Raw genomic sequence first — 16,541 nt, forward strand, 5'->3', positions numbered from 1 at the left:
GTGATCGGCAGATGGAAGACAGCTCTCCATCTGTCTCACGTCTGCCTTTCAAATAAAATGAAAAAACACAACAACAACTAAGGCACAGTCACTCACGGCCGGGGAGGGGACGGGATACAAAGGACAGAACATTAAAATGAACATTTGTTGAGTGTTTACTGTACAACACCAATTGATTTCACCCTCCCACAGAGAAAGTAAACATTGTTACCTACATTTCAATGATGAGGAAACCAAGGCTTAGGAAACATGTCAGCTGTGTACCACAAGATACCATTCCCAGCGCCATCCTACAATGCCAACCAGGAGAGGGAAGAGCTGTGGTTTGAGGCCACCCTACCACTTGCTCGCCAGGCGGCAACCCACAGACACATACGTAGCTCTCTCAAAACAGATGCCAACAACCGCACCTACTTCATAATTCTGAGGTGAGGACTAGCCTTAAGTTAAAACACGTAAAGTATTCTGAATAGTGCCTGACCAAAAAAATGAGCTTCGGCAAACCTTATTCATTTGTATATTGCTTCATATTTTTTAACTGCTACCTTCCTCTGCATTTTGGAAGATCTCTTTGTTACCTTCTAGCTCTCCTTTTTTTCCCAAGCATCATGTTTAAATTTCTGAGAATTTTTTCTCTTTCTTGATCTTTTTTTTCTACACAGCAATCATGTCTTGATTTTCTAGATGCAAAAATCTTTTTATGGGTGCAAAATCTTTCTCCAGTCTTCAAGAAGACAGTAGCCAAAGTTTTAAAGTTTCTCTCTGTTCTCTGAATTACATGTTTCCTGGAAGACCAGCTGTCCTGTTTCTCTTGCTCTTTGCCATTCGTGTTCTGACTGTCCCTACACGGAGGACAGAGGACGTCACCGGGGTCAGTATTCTAACAGCTGCTCTGTCTTCCAGATAAAACCATCTCGGAAACAAACTCTCTGGAGCTCTGTGCATGTGGGGGGCTTGCTGGCTCACACCCTGCCACCATTGAGGCCAGGGACCCCTCGGCGCCATTATGAGAGCTTCACCCACGGGTCCCGATGCCATGCCAGCAGTTGTAGTTTGCCCCGGGCAGTGTGCTCGATCCATTCACACAGGAGCCTCGCAGCTGGTGAGGGGTGGTCCATAAGCTGTCCTTAGATGAATTCCCACCCGTGAGCACCATCTTCTCAATTCCCCCTCTCAGCACCGGTTCCTAGCAGGATCCTCGCTCCTACCTCCTTGCCTGGGCTCTGCGCTCAGCACCCCAGCCTCATCAACTCCCTGTCACCCATCGCCAGCTCCCGAGTGCTGGGGCTCTTTCCTGCACTGTCGGCCTTTGCAACCCCAAACCCTCTTTCTCCTCGCTGTGATGGACCTAGTTTCTTAAAGGTCAGTGTAATGAAGGGAGACAGAAGGCTAGCAGCATGCTCAGTCCTCTTTCTGAACCGGAAACCCATGCAGCTTTGTTTCAAGGACCAGGTAGAAGGATTCACACCCGCCTTAATTGTTGGAAAAACTTGAGAGGAATTTCTACCTTGACAAATCCTAAAAGATGGAAAGAGTGGGAAGAACATTCCAGGAACAAGAAGTGCATCTTTAGGTTACTCTGTGTGAGGCCACCCTGTTCAAAATGCTTGTATTAAATAACTTGGTAATATGTCTCCAGTTTATTTATGTGAAAGGCAGAGAGAGAGAGAAACCAAGAGAAAGAGATCTTCCATCTGCTGGTTCACTTCCCAAATGACCCCCAACAACTGCCAGGGCTGTGCCAGGCGGAAGCCAAGAGCCTGGAACTCCAGCTGGGTGTCTCACATGGACAGCAGGGGCCCAAGCGCTTGGGCCATCATCTGCTGCCTTTGCAGGTGCATAAGCAGGGAGCTGGATCAGAAGCAGAGCAGCCAGGAGTGGGACTGACACTCTGACATGGGTGCCAGTGCTGCAAGTGACAGCTTAAGACCCTTTATCAGGAACATTTTTTTTTTTAAGATTTATTTATTTATTTGAAAGTCAGAGTTACACAGAGAGAGGAGAGGCAGAGAGAGAGGTCGTCCAGCCGATGGTTCACTCCCCAACTGGCCGCAACAGCCAGAGCTGTGCTGATCAGAAGCCAGGAGCCAGGAGTTTCTTCCGGGTCTCCCACGTGGGTGCAGGGGCCCAAGGACTTGGGCCATCTTCCACTGCTTTCCCAGGCCATAGCAGAGAGCTGGATTGGAAGAGGAACAGCTGGGACTAGAACGGCGTCCATATGGGATGCCGGCGCTTCAGGCCAGGGCTTTAACCACCTGCGCCACAGCACCAGCGCCAAGAACATTTTAAAGAAACTTGTCTTTCTAAAGATACAGATGAAAGACAGTGTTGATTATGGTAATGCTTTCTTTTTTAGAAAGTGTGTATGTATTTATTTTTCATTTACTCAAAAGAGTGACAGTGTGTGAGAGAGAGAGACAAACACACACAAGCGATCCTGTAGCAATAGTGCACTTTCACCATTTCACTCCATTTCACTGCCCAAATGCCTGCAACAGCCAGGGCTGGGCCAGGTAGAAGTGAGGAGCCAGGAACTCCATCTGGGTCTCCCACATGGGTGGCAGGGGCCCAAGTACTTGGGCCATCATCATCTGTTGCCTCCTAGGAGGCATTACCAGCAAGCTGGATGGGAAGTGAAGTAGCCAGGCCTCAAACCAGGCACTCCAATTTGGAATGTGGGCGTCCCACGTGGCAGTTTAACTGGCTGCACCAACACCCACTCCAGATTTCTCTTTTTGCACTGCTGCTCAGATGATTAAAATTAAGTCTGTAGCTTAGCTTTGGCATACTTATTTCTATTACCTTCACTTTGGGCTCTTTTTTATCTCTCATCCTTGTGTTCTTCTAAGACGTTTTAAATTCTTTTTGGAGCAATGCAAATTAAAAATGAATATTGAACTATATAAACAGTAAGAAAAAGTACTGTGCTTTTTATATTTTTTCCCACAGCACCAGGCAGTGTGGGCACATCTGTAAGTATTAATAAGCACATGCTAACTGACTAGACAATGTGGTATACATTTCTATTTAGCAATAATGGGGAAATTATTTTCATTTTAAGAAGAAAAGTTATTTAAATATCCAAAAATCACCTTTGCTCATATTTTACTTATATATCTTCCCTACACTTGGTTTAATTAATAGAATTTATACTATAGAAAACCCAAGCAAGCCAAAATGTATAAAATATAATTTAAAATTAAACATGACATTACAACAACACTTTGTATTTTAAAGAGACCATTCTAAGCTTTCACATTTAATCTTTAAGGACAAGAGCACAGAGAAACAATTATGTAATCCAACCACTCCTTTTCCTTCCCAAAGATGAAACTTAATGCAGATTTAATCTAATTAAAATCTTCAAAAGGCTAAGGTGAAAACTTGATTTTATACTAGAAAAATCACAAGATCACATATAAAAAAAACTTTGTATCACTACTGATTCTTTCAATATACTTAAAATATTTATTTAAAAAACTCCATTTACTAAATAAAAAATCTAGGGACTATATTTATCAAGCACTATGATATGTCCTAGAGATATAAATATGGGTAAGATAGCTTTGCCCATAAAAAGCTTATAGTCTGGCAATGAAATGACTAAGATGTAATGTAGTACTGTTAACAGAACATTGGCGGGGCCAGTGCTGTGGCACAGCAGGTAAAGCCGCTGCCTGCAGTGCCGGCATTCCATGTGGGCACCAGTTTGAGTCCCTGATGCTCCACTTCCAATCGAGCTCTCTGCTATGGCCTGGGAAAGCAGTAGAAGATGGCCCAAGCCCTTGGGCCCCTGCACCTGCGTGGGAGACATGAAAGAAGCTCCTGGCTCCTGGCTTCAGATCGGTGCAGCTTCAGCCATTGTGGCCAATTGGGGAGTGAACCATCGGCTAGAAGACCTCTCTCTCTGCCTTTCCTTCTCTCTGTGTAACTCTGTCTTCCAAATAAATAAATAAATCTTTAAAAAAACAAGACAAAACAAAACAGAACATTGGGCACTGATGCCCAGCAACAGACCTCTAAGATCTAAGCCTCCCAAGAAATCCTGCCGTCCAGCAGTGACATCCTTGTGTAGACCTGTCCCATAACACAGCTGGGCTGGTCCTGTGAGGCTCCCTTCCACAACAGAATGCAGCTGGGTGGCGTGGTGCCAGTTTGGGGAGCACACCTTAAGGATGCCTGGCAGCCGCGAGCCAAGATCTCAAGCTGCCCTGTTGGAGAATCCAAGAGGAGCGACCTGACTTTACACGGAGAGGGAGAATGGCTCAGCCACCCCAGAACCAGAGTCAAACCTCCAGACGACTCCAGCCCCAGCTGCCAGGGTGCATGGGAGACTGCAAGGAGAGGCTACATAAAGTCCCCAGGAGATCCCGGGCAACCCACACAACTGTGAAAGACAACAAGCCAGTTGTTTAAGCCAGCGGGTGTTGGAGTGGCTGGTTCAACAGCAAGAGGGAAGCAAAACATGCTGTGAGATTAGATGAACCAGCACTTGATTCTGCCCGTGGGTAGAACTAAGTGATGTTTCATAGGAGAGGCAAAGCCTGAAGATCACCTGCAGTTGTAGTAATTCAGTGTGGAGACCTAGGAAAAGGACGGAGAAGCACAAAGGCTTAGGGGTCAGGGACTGAAACAAGAAAAAGGCCAGCAGTAGCCAGGGTGGGACCAGCGAGTGGAAGGGGAGGAAGAAAGAGAGGTCAGCTCAGAAAGGTTTCTCTGCCTGCTGAAGCGCTTAAACTTCTTCCTGCAGGCAAAAGGAAGTTGCTGAAAGCCAGGGACTCATAGGACACTCTGTGGATATTAGAGGAGGCACTGTTAACAGCATGAACGGAGGACGGAAGTTTAAAGGCAGTAGTCTGGTTAAAGAAATGCAGGAAAAAACCAAGGGAGAGGACAGACTCTTCAGGAATGGTCCAAAAAAGGATGAAAAAAAAAAAATATATATAGGAAAGAACAGAACCAAACTACAACTTGGAGCCAACCAAGCCCACGCGTCTTTCCTAGCTGATGCCCAAAATTCATGAGCAAGAATAAAGTACTGGCTTCTGAAGCCCCAGAGTTTTGGACTGCTTTATTTATAGCACTAATAATGGCAAAAGCTCACTGATAATAGTAAGTGTGCCTGCCTCAAAGACTTCCGAAATCCGAGTTCACATAGGGTGCTTAGAAACAGTACATGGCACACAATAGACACTCGTTAAATGTCGGCTGTATTTTATTTATGACATGCCCACCTGCACGGCTACCACACACTCCCTCCATGAAGCTCCAACTGGAAATGAGGGCATGGCGCTCCAGACGGGGACGCGCGCCACCAGGAGTTACTGGGAAACAGAAAGACAGCTGAGAGCAGAGTCCTGAGGAATGAGTACTCCGGGCCCTCCCAGCCACCACTCTATTTCTGTCCCCTCTCTGCAACAAAACTCCTGTCTCCAGCAGGTCCTCCCTCCAGGAGATCTCACTCCCACTGCTGACCAGCTGAAATCACGGCTGGCGGGTTAGCGGCAGCGCGGCCCGTGGGAGTCCTCATCAATGCAATGGCGTCTTACCCAGCTCGCAGCAGCAGGTAGCCCTCCTCACCACTCTCCACAGCTGGCAGTTTTCCCCTGGGCTTTCCCTTCCAGCCCGTCAAAGGCTACCCACCCTCCACTTCACTCTTGACGTGTTGGGAGAGCGCACCCCTCTTCACCAGCGCCACTCCTCCCCAGGTGACCTTACTTGGCCTCCGGGTTTGAACAGCATTCAAATATATGTCCAACAAGCTCTTCCCAAAACTCCAGGTTCCTACCTCTACTGTCTGCCCCACCATTCCCACCTGCACACCGTGGTAGTCCTTTTGTCCTGCCTTCCAAATGCATCCAGAATGCAAGCAATTCTCCTATCTACTGCTCTCTCCCTGGTACAACCTACCATCAGCTCTTGCCTGGACTACCACCAAAAGCTTCTAGTCATCACTGCTTGGCCCAGTCCAACCTCCAAACAACCGCCAGGCTGAGGTTTGGTTTTGTTTTATCTGTTTGACAGCAAGAGAGTTCCTATCCGCTGACTCACTCCCCAAATGCTCACAAAGGTGAGCACTGAAGCTCAGAGGTGGGAACTCAACCCGGGTCTCCCACACAGGTGGCAGGAGCCCAATACTTAAGCCATCACCACAGGTCCTCCAGGGTCTGCCATCACCAGGAAGCTGGAGTCAGGAGCAGAGGCGGGCATCAAACCCAGAGACTAAGACATGGGACACAGGCACCTCACCCCCAGAATCTGTTTCTGAAAATGTAAATCAGACCCCAGCCCTTTCCATCACATACCAGATGATACAAAGGCCTTCCCCCCCCCCCCACCCTCCTTTCCCCCCGCCACGGCCTCACTTCTTGCCTTCATTTTCTACCTCTTCCCCCTTACTCTGCCCAGATCACACTGGCTTACTCTCAGAGTTCCTGCGGTGGGACAAACGTGGGGCCTACAACGCGACTGCCCTGCTTAGCGTTCCCTCCCCCAGGGCTTGATCATTCATTCAAACACCGGGCAACACTTGGCAGCCAGGCGCATCCCTGCTTCCCCTTACTGGATCACAGATCTTATGAGGGCGGGGGCTTCTGCTTGTTCACGTTGCGCCCCCAACACTGCAAACAGTGGCCAGGGAGCGCAGGGTTAAGTATCTGTCACAGGGTGGACTGAGACACATTCAAAGGCCAGGCAGCTGAAAGTCAGCAGTTTCTTAAAGGGCTTCAAACGGAAATCCATTCACTTTAAGTAATGTCAACTGAAATTGTAAACATAGCGCAAACATGCCTAAGGGAACCTGTCTTCCCAGCTGGGCAAGTACTATCAGGCGTCCTTCTTGTCACACGATATTAGGTAAATACAGCAGGTATGTCTTTCACAGTCTGCCAGTAGGCAAGTTTAAAAATCAGTGCAGGATCCTGGCTTTGGCCTGGCCCGGCCCTGGCTGTCGCGGGGGTGTGGGGAGTGAAGCAGCCAATGGCAGCTCTCCATCACTCTGCCTTTCAAATAAGTAAATCTCAAATAAGTAAACAAATACCAACCCGAATATCAATTTCAGAATAGGACAATCAGTGGAACCTGAAGACGGATAAGTTACCATGAAAATAAGACATCAAATGTTAATAATGAGAAATCAAATGACGCTGTGCTACATTTCAAGGACTAAAACTTATTTGCTACTGACGGGAAAGGATGGACTAGTGGCTTCGACAAAACACGGAATGAGAATTTCTCCTCTGTATTCCTGCCCTAGCAACCTCAACACGTTTTCAAAGGAAAAAGGCCACTCAGCAACGTTTTTGGATGAGTGGTTCTCAAGTTTGGCCTCTGCAAGCATCACGTAGGGAAGTGTTAAAAATGGCCTGAAATCTCACTTCCACATGCTGATCCTGCGGGCAGGGAGGGAGGGACCTACGAAGTTCTGCAGGACAGGTGGCCCACAGATCAACCACCTCCAGTCTAGAAAACCTGAACAGGCCACACCAGGCCTTCCCTGTCCACATCAAACCAAACACCAAAAAAGGACCTTCTGAGTTGTTACTCCCCTCTCACAAATGCAACCGAACAAACTTAACAGGAAGTAAGAAAAACAGAGGTTCTAGCATCTTCCCACTCCACACCTCTGCTGGGTGGTCCCGGGCTCCCCTCTGCCCTGTCTCCAGGCATGCGTGCCCTGCGTCCGTTCAGTTTCCAATAGCATCCATGACCAACATTGGTCGCTGTAGCCATTTCACACGCAGGGACCGCACTGTGTGCTCATCCAGGCACCTACGCTGCTTCTCCAGCCACGCCCTCCAGCTGGCCACTTGCTCACCACTCAGGCAGGCTCCGGGGAATGTTTCCGTACAGGACACTGCCTGCTCTCTGACCTCTGGAAAGATCTGTGGCGGGCTTCAGGGCTGGGGAAAAGCACCTCATTGTTCTAATTTGCACCTCCTTGATGCCTGCCGAGATTAAACACTACTTAACGAGCGTCTTCCCTTTCCCCTAGGGATCGTCTTGTCCTCCATCCATCTACGAATGGGATCTTGGAATCGGCTGTCCCCGCCGCCCGCCTGTCCTCGGCCCAGCGTGGCCAAGGCTGTTACCTGACCGGGCCATGCACCACCCTGGCGCGGGGCGGGCCCCCCGCGCGCGCTCCCGTGGGCGCCCGCACACGGGTGCCACTGGGGAAGACGGTTCCTCCACCGCCCTACCAGGGGTGCTGTCATTAGAAAGCGAACAATGCCAGGCCACTACTACTCTCTCCCGTTTACGCGCAAGGAGCCGCACCTGCTACTCTCAAAGCAACAGAAGCGCAAACTCCCTTCACACTGTAAACCGAAGTGACCTGGGCAGAGACACGGGCCGCGGAACCCACCGTGAACTTTGGCTGTTGCCTTTCACGGGTCGTGAACCAGTAATCCGCTCGTGGGGGGGGGGGGGCGCGGAGGAGGCTTAAAGCAAAACCCAAAACCACGGCTGCCCGCCTCCAAACAAAAACATCGGCCCCGGCGGACGGGCCCCTCGGGGACGCGCGGTCCGTCCTCCGTCCCGGCCCGCTCTCAGGGCGCCCTTCAACGGCCAGGCGGGCGGGGACAGCGACACCCACGCCGGCGACCGCCCCGGAGCAAACTGAGGCCCGGCGCGCGCGGCCCAAGGTCACCCGCCCGGAGCCGGCGCTCACCTCAGCAGCGCCAGGAAGGCGGCGGGCTCCACGTCCGGCAGCTCGATCTCGGCCGACGTCGTGGCCATGCCGCCGTTGAACATGGCGTCGAAGACGGCGCTGCCGGCCGCCAGCACGAAGCGGTGGGCGGGGATGCGCTGCGGGCCCCCGGCGGCCGCGCCGCCGCGGCCCTTGCCCAGCACGAAGCGCACATCGCTCAGCAGCTCCGAGTTGAAGAGGAAGGCGAAGCGCTCCTTCAGCGACGCCTTGGTCGCCTGCCAGTTGTACAGCGGCTCCCGCTGCAGGGGGATCAGGGGCCCCAGAGGGGTCGGCGACGGCGGCGGCCCCGCGGCCCCCGGCTCCGCCTCAGACTCCGGGGCCTGATCCCCCGCGCCAGCCTGCCCGAGCGAGGCCATCCTCCAGCCGCGCGTCTCCCCGGGCTACGCCGAGAACGGCGGCCGTCCCGCCGCCATCGCCTAGGCCGCCCCCGGAGGCCGGCCCCGCCTCCCTGCCTTCCGGGAAAGGCGCTTCCGGAGGCCGCGCGCCGCCGCCGGCCCCGCCCCGCCCCGTGCGCGCTGCCCGCCCCGCCCCTCCCGTCCGCCCCGCCCCGCCCCCGCGCGCCCCGCCGGCCCCGCCCCGCGCGCGCGCCGCCGCCCGCCCCGCCCCGCCCGCGCGCCGCCGCCGGCCCCGCCCCGCCCCGTGCGCGCTGCCCGCCCCTCGCCGCCCGCCCCGCCCCGCCCCGCCCCGCCCGCGCGCCGCCGCCGGCCCCGCCCCGCCCCGTGCGCGCGCCGCCCGCCCCGCCCGCGCGCGCCGCCCGCCCCGCCCCTCCCCGCGCGCCGCCGCCGGCCCCGCCCCTCCCCGCGCGCCGCCGCTCGCCCCGCCCCGCCCGCGGTGGCTCCGGAGCGGACTCGGCTGGGGCGCGGGCTCGGCGCGGCTGGCGGCCGGGCGGGCCTGGGCGAGGCCCTGCGCTCCCGGGAGGTGGGGCTCCCGCAGGCTGCAGACGGCCAGGCCCAAGGTCACGGGCGCCAAGACCCCGGGAGCCGCCTTGTCCCCGGCTCCGTCCCCGGGACCGACCTCCGGGCCTCTCCCTCGAGGGTTTCTGGCCTGCGCGTGGGGACCGCTGGCAGGCATGGCCACGGGAGCATGGTGGGGAGTGGGCGCCCGGACTCCCCGCCGCCGCTGCAGAGGGCCGCTTCCTGTGGGAATCCCGGGAAGCTTGGAACCCGGGGGTCCTCTTCTGTCCAGGCCTGCTGGTCCCTCCCACTTCTCACTGCCCCCTGGTCCTGGGCTGCCTGGGCGCCTTGTCCCCTTGTCTCGTTGAAGAAGCCCCCTCTGCTGAGCCCTCTTCCCAGCACCTGCTCTGGGCTCTGAGCCTGAAGCAGAGTGGATGGGCGAGGCAGGGCCGCCGTGTCAGCCCTCCCAGGCAGTGTTTAAGTCTTAGAGGGTCAGCTTTGGGGCCAGGGGCCTTTCCTGCCTCCGTGTGGCCAGGCAGGCCCCGAGTCGAATCCGCTGGTAAAGGCAGAAAGTCAGCCGGTGCAAGCGGCTCACGGCATGCGGCGCCGGCACCCCGGGTTCTAGTCCCGGTTGGGGCGACGGATTCTGTCCCGGTTGCCCCTCTTCCAGGCCAGCTCTCTGCTGTGGCTGGGAGTGCAGTGGAGGATGGCCCAAGTGCTTGGGCCCTGCACCCCATGGGAGACCAGGAGAAGCACCTGGCTCCTGGCTTCAGATCAGCTAGATGCGCCGGCCGCAGCGGCCATTGGAGGGTGAACCAACGGAAAAGGAAGACCTTTCTCTCTGTCTCTCTCTCTCTCACTGTCCACTCTGCCTGTCAAAAAAAAAAAAGGCAGAAAGTAGGAAACCCCGGACATGGTTCTTGACCCAGCAGATGTAGGTGGGAACACCTGTTCGTTGTAGGGAAATGCTTTGAAAGGTCAAGTACCCCTAGAAAGAAATTCATGAATCCACAGTGACCCCCAAAACAGGAAGAGAGGAAGGAGGAAGAATTATGGAAATAGAAAATCCTCCATTCTGTTATCCTCGATACAATGATTTGTTTGGGTTTTTCAATCAATGGGTAATAAAGCCACAGAAAGGTTTCTAGGGGAACAGATGGGTCAATCTCAGAGGACTGGTCGGTCTCAGGAGTCATAACTCCTTTACAGTGGAGAGAATTGGTAGTCTCGGCTTTAACCAAGTTTCCGAGCTCAGCATAGCGACCCTGGGACATCACGTGCCTTCTGAAGTGAGGCCAAGTTCACACATCACCGCATAGTCTTCTCGCAACAAATGTGCAACCTAGAATCTAACCGCAAGTCACACAGAAACAACTAGGCAAACCCACATTGTGCAGTGAGCTCTCTCTTCCCCTAACCCTGCACTGCTCAAGCTGAACACAACCAGTAACAATATGTGAACCTGCTTGGAGCCTAGAATGGGAAAATACCAGCTCTGAAATACATGTTTTGTCATTTTCAGTATGTAAGTCTTGTGCTCGTTAAATTCATTCCTAAGTATTGAATTTTTCAGGCTATTGTAAATAAAATTGTTTTCTTAATTTCATTTTGAACGAAATATGTGAGGTTCACGCCACCTTTCTCCCTGAGGGTATTTTCTGACTTGTTGCTTATTTCCCAAGCAGACAGAGCTAAGGAAAACAGAGCATGAGGCTGCCAAAGAGGCAAAGAACAGAATCCAAAAATCCACACACAAATCCACTTCATGCCATTGGATAACTTCTAAGGTACATGTATACAGGTAAGTAGAAATACCAGCAGAGAAAGGCTCTGTGTACTGCACATAAAGTCTGGAGCTACAATGAGTTCAGCAAGATTGCAAGAAGCAGGATCAATATACAAAAATCAATTGAATTTCTACAGGCTAGCAATGAACCATCTCAACTGAAATTCAGAAAGTGATTTTATTTACAATATAATGGCATCAAAAAGTAAATTCTCAGGGAATAAATTTAGCCGAGTATATGACTTATACATGAAAAATGACAGAGCTTTATTATTTATATTCATTTTATTTAAAAGGCACGGAGACAGAGATAGATAGAGATCTCGTATTTGCTGGTTCACACCCCAGATGCCTGCAACTACTGAGGCTGAGCCAACCTGAAGCCTGGAGCCGGGAACTCAACCCAAGTCTCCTGCATGGGTGGGCAAGGACCCAAGTACGTAAGCCATCATCACCCAGAGTGAGAATGAGCAGGAAGCAGAGTGGAGACTCGTACCCAGGTCCTCTGATATGGAATGAGGGGATCCCAAGTAATGTCTTTAACTGTTGCACCAAACTCTCACCTCCAAAAATGTTGTTGAAAGACATTAAAGAAAATGTAAATAAATGAGAAGGCTACATTCATTGGTCAGAAGAGTCAATATCTTGACATGGAAGTGTCCTCCAAATTAATCTACAGATCCAGTACAAGCATCAGAATCCCAGCTGGCCTTTTGCAGAAATTTAAAAAATGATCCTAAAATTAATACGGACATACAAAGGGCCTCAAGTAGATAAAACAATCCTTAAAAAGAACAGGGGCCGGCGCCGTGGCTAACTTGGTTAATCCTCTGCCTGCGGCGCCAGCATCCCATGTGGGTGCCAGTTCTAGTCCAGGTTGCTCCTCTTCCAGGCCAGCTCTCTGCTGGGGCCCGGGAAGGCAGTGGAGGATGGCCCAAGTGCTTGGGCCCTGCACCCACATGGGTGACCAGGAAGAAGCACCTGGCTCCTGGCTTCAGATCAGTGTAGCGCCGGCTGTAGTGGCCATTTGGGAGGTGAACCAACGGAAGGAAGACCTCTCTCTCTCTTTCTCTCACTGTCTAACTCTATCTGTCAAATAAAAAAAGAGGGAGAGAGAGAGAGAGAGAGAGAGAGATAGCATTAATGCATAAAAAAAAGAACAAAAAAGTTGGAGAGCTTATAGTTTCTGATTTCAAAGTATACTACAACGCTACAGTAATCAAGACAGTATTTATGGCTGTAAGGATAGACATAGATCAATGCGATAGAATTGAGGGCCCAGAAATAAACCCAAACATCTCTGGTCAACTGAATTTGTGCAAGATTGCCAAGACCATCCAGTGAGGGAAGGGTCATGATGGTACTGGGACAACTGGGTGGCTGCACGCTGAAGTGTGTAAGTGGCCCCCTACCCCCCCACATGTGGAAGTTAACTCCAAATGGACCATACACCTAAGTGTAAGAGCTGAAAGTCTGAAACACACTCATGATGCGTATATAAATACATACACACCTAAATATAATTTTAATAGAAATGGTGTCGTATACTGTCCCCCAACTTGCTTTTTTCCTACTTAATATATTGTGAACATCCTTCCCCGTGAAGCAATTTTGGAGTAGAAGGCTACTAAATAAACTGTTGAGAGCTTAGATGGTAAACTTCTAAATTCATATTTTAAAATTAGCTTAACTCTGATAATACAACTCCCAAGACAACACAGAAAAGGCTGGGTGTTTGGCATCGTAGTTAAAGTGATAGCTGAGATGCCCACAACCCTTACGGGAGTGCCTGCGATCGAATGCCACCTGCACTTCCAGTTCCAGCTCCCTGCTAATGTGCACCCCAGGAGGCAGCAGGCACAAGTAGCTGGGTGCCCGCCACCCACGTGGGAGACCTAGATTGCATTTCAGGCTCCTGGCCAACCCCAGCTATTGTGGACATCCAGGGAGGGAGTGAACCAGCAAATGGGAGATCTCTGTCCATCTGTCTGTCTCTATCTCGTTGCCTCTCAGAAATATAAATAAAGAGATAAATTTAAAAAAATTGTTCACAGGGGGCATGATGGGTAAAGCCACTCCTACAATCCCAGCATTTCCAGTATGGGCATCGGTTTGTGTCTCAGCTGCTCCACTTCTGATCCAGTTCCCTGTTTTTGGCCTGGGAAAGCAGCAGAAGATGGCCCAAGTACTTGGGCCCCTGCTGCCCATGTGGGAGACCCAGAAGAAGCTCCTGGCTCCTGGCTTTGGCTTGGCTCAGCCCCAGCTGTTGCAGCCATCTGGGGAATGAACTAGCAGATGGAAGATCTCTCTGTCTCTCTCTTGTTGTAACTCTGACTTTCAAATAAATAAATCTTAAAAACAAACAAACAAACAATAATTTAGGCTGACGCCGTGGCTTAACAGGCTAATCCTCTGCCTTGCGGCGCCAGCACACCGGGTTCTAGTCCCAGCTGGGGCACCGGATTCTATCCCGGTTGCCCCTCTTCCAGGCCAGCTCTCTGCTATGGCCCGGGAAGGCAGTGGAGGATGGCCCAAGTCCTTGGGCCCTGCACCCGCATGGGAGACCAGGAGAAGCACCTGACTCCTGGCTTCGGATCAGCGAGATGCGCCGGCTGCAGTGGCCATTGGAGGGTGAACCAACGGCAAAAAGGAAGACCTTTCTCTCTGTCTCTCTCTCACTATCCACTCTGCCTGTCAAAAAAAAAACCAACCAACCAAACAAACAAAAAAAAAAAACACACAGTAATTTAAAAAAATAGCTCACAGAAAGCGAACTATCAGCTAATCTCATATATGAATATAATGTGAAAAACTCAAAGTAACAGCAAGTTGCATTCAGCGCTAACTAAAAGCACAGTTAACCACAGCTAAGTCAAAGCTATTTAAGGGACCAGCGTTGTGTCACAGTGGGCTAATGCCACTGGTGATGCCAGCATCAACCTCAGGGTGTGGGTTGGAGTCTCGGCTGCTCTGCTTCCAACTGAGCTTCCTGCTGACTGCCTGGGAAGGCAGCAGAGGATGACCAAGTACTTGGGCCTCTACCATCCACATGGGAGACCCAGATGGAGGTTCAGGCTTGGGGTTTTGGCTTGGCCAAAGTTAGCTGCTGCAGCCATTTGGGGAGTGAACCAGCAGATGGAAGATCTCTCTGTCTCTCTTCCCATCTCCCTCTATCACTCTGCCTTTCAAATAAATAATTCTTTATAAAAATCTATTTAAATAATTAAATCAGTTTAATCGATTAACTTAATTGTACCTCAGTATAAAGAATGGTATTATCAACTGTCACTTCAAATATAGGCAACTTGATTCAGATATTAAAAAGATTTTCATTATGAAGACCTAATAGTTCATCACTTGGGAATCTAGTCTCAAAAACTGTGTCACGTATTTGTGGAATGACTACATGGGTATCATTGCAGCTTGACTTGTGATAATAAAACACTGGAATGGTTAAAGTATGGTATATTCATACAATGGAGCATTATACAGTATGACAAGAATGAAGGCATACTATATGTATTGATATGGAAAGTTCTTCCATTTACATTGCCCAGTGAAAAAGGAAGATTTTTTTAAAAGCTGAGATAATACAAAACTCAACTGAGCATATTTATAGAGTATCTGGGTCAGCACTTGGTAACTGTGTGACAATGTATTAACCAACTGTTGGCCTCCACTTCTCTTTATTTCAATTTGCTTGTCTATAAATGTATTGTTTTTTTAATAATAATAATAAGAGCGATATCATAAAGTGACAAGTGAGTCTAGGTTTCTTGAAAACTAGGGTATATGGTCCTTTTAAAAATTTATTTATTTTGGCTGGCACCGTGGTGCAGTGGGTTAATCCTCCGCCTAGAGCGACGGCATCCCATATGGGCACTGGTTCTAGTTCCAGCTGCTCCTCTTCCGAGCCAGCTCTCTGCTGTGGCCTGGGAAAGCAGTGGAGGATGGCCCAAGTCCTTGGGCCCCTGCACCCGCATGGGAGACCTGGAAGAAGCTCCTAGCTGTGGCCATTGTGGCCATCTGGGAAGTGAACAAATGGAGGGAAGACCTTTCTCTCTGTCTCTCCCTCTCACTGTCTGTAACTCTACCTCTCAAATAAATAAATAAAATCTTTTAAAAAATTATTTATTTATTTCCTTTTATTTGAAATGCAGAGAGAGACAGCCAGGGAGAGAGAGATCCTTCCTCCACTGGTTCACTCCCCAAATGCCTACAACATCTAGGACTGGGCCACGCCTAAGCCAGGAGCCTGGAACTCAGTCTAGATCTCTCGTGCAAGTGCGAGGGATTCAAGTACTCGAGCTGTCTCCGCTGGACTGGGAGCAGAGGAGCCTGGACTCAAACCAGGAACTCTGATATTGGGATGTGGTTGTCCCAAATGGTGTCTCAACCCCTGTACCAAACGCCCAACCTGGTTATAGGCTCTTCATCACACTTATCTTTCCAAGTTTTGTGCATGTTTGAAGTGATTAGAAAAAATAGAAGAGAGCTTATAAGGTAGAAAAAATAAACATAACAAATGGCACATTCTAAAAAGCTGACAAATACCACAAACAGCCTACATTCAAAGGAAAACAAACTTCTTTTCTTGTTAAGGAACTACCTCAAACATTTTTATAACACTTCTCTTTTTTTAAGAGATTTATTTACTTATTTTGGAAGTAGGAGTTACAGAGAGAGAGGAAGAGACAGAGAGAGCTTCCAGCTGCTTGTTCACTCCTTGGATGGCCAAAAACAGTTAATGCTGTGCCAGACGGAAGCCAGGAGCCAGGAGCTTCATCTGGGTCTCCTGGGGGGGTGGGGCAGGGGCCCAAACTCTGTGCCATCTTTCACTACTTCATCAGGCCATTAGCAGGGAGCTGGATCAGAAGTGAAGCAGCTGGGACACGAACTGGTCCCCTATGGGACACCGATGTTGCAGGTGGCAGCTTAACCCACTGTGCCACAATGCCGGCCCCTCTAATACTTTTTCCTGTGCAGTTTGGGCTTCGTGTTTTTTTTTCCCTCCCTCCCACCCTTCCTCCTTCCTTCTCTTCCTTCCTAAGATTGATTGATTTGAAAGAGTAACAGAGAGAGATGGAGAGAGACAGGGAGAGACAGAGAGAGAATCTTCCATCTGCTGGCTCACTCCCCAAATGCTTGCAAAAGC

The 16,541-nt window shown here is 50.6% G+C and overlaps 1 protein-coding gene across 3 annotated transcripts in view; it reads right to left on the reverse strand.

The window, feature by feature from the left end:
- Positions 1 to 9,142, reverse strand: part of BTBD1 (BTB domain containing 1) — a 38,540-nt gene extending 29,398 nt beyond the window's left edge. Inside the window, exon 1 of one of the 3 annotated variants that reach the window (XM_062206324.1) lies at positions 8,669 to 9,137. In XM_062206324.1, the coding sequence (XP_062062308.1) occupies positions 8,669 to 9,063 (395 nt within the window). In that variant the 5' untranslated portion in view covers positions 9,064 to 9,137. Of the gene's footprint in view, positions 1 to 8,668 lie in introns of all 3 variants that reach the window. The other 2 variants (XM_062206325.1, XM_062206326.1) reach the window with 2 other exon arrangements.
- Positions 9,143 to 16,541: the final 7,399 nt, after the last annotated feature.

The sequence above is a fragment of the Lepus europaeus genome, chromosome 11 (genome assembly GCF_033115175.1).
Source record: "Lepus europaeus isolate LE1 chromosome 11, mLepTim1.pri, whole genome shotgun sequence".
NCBI lineage: Eukaryota > Metazoa > Chordata > Mammalia > Lagomorpha > Leporidae > Lepus > Lepus europaeus.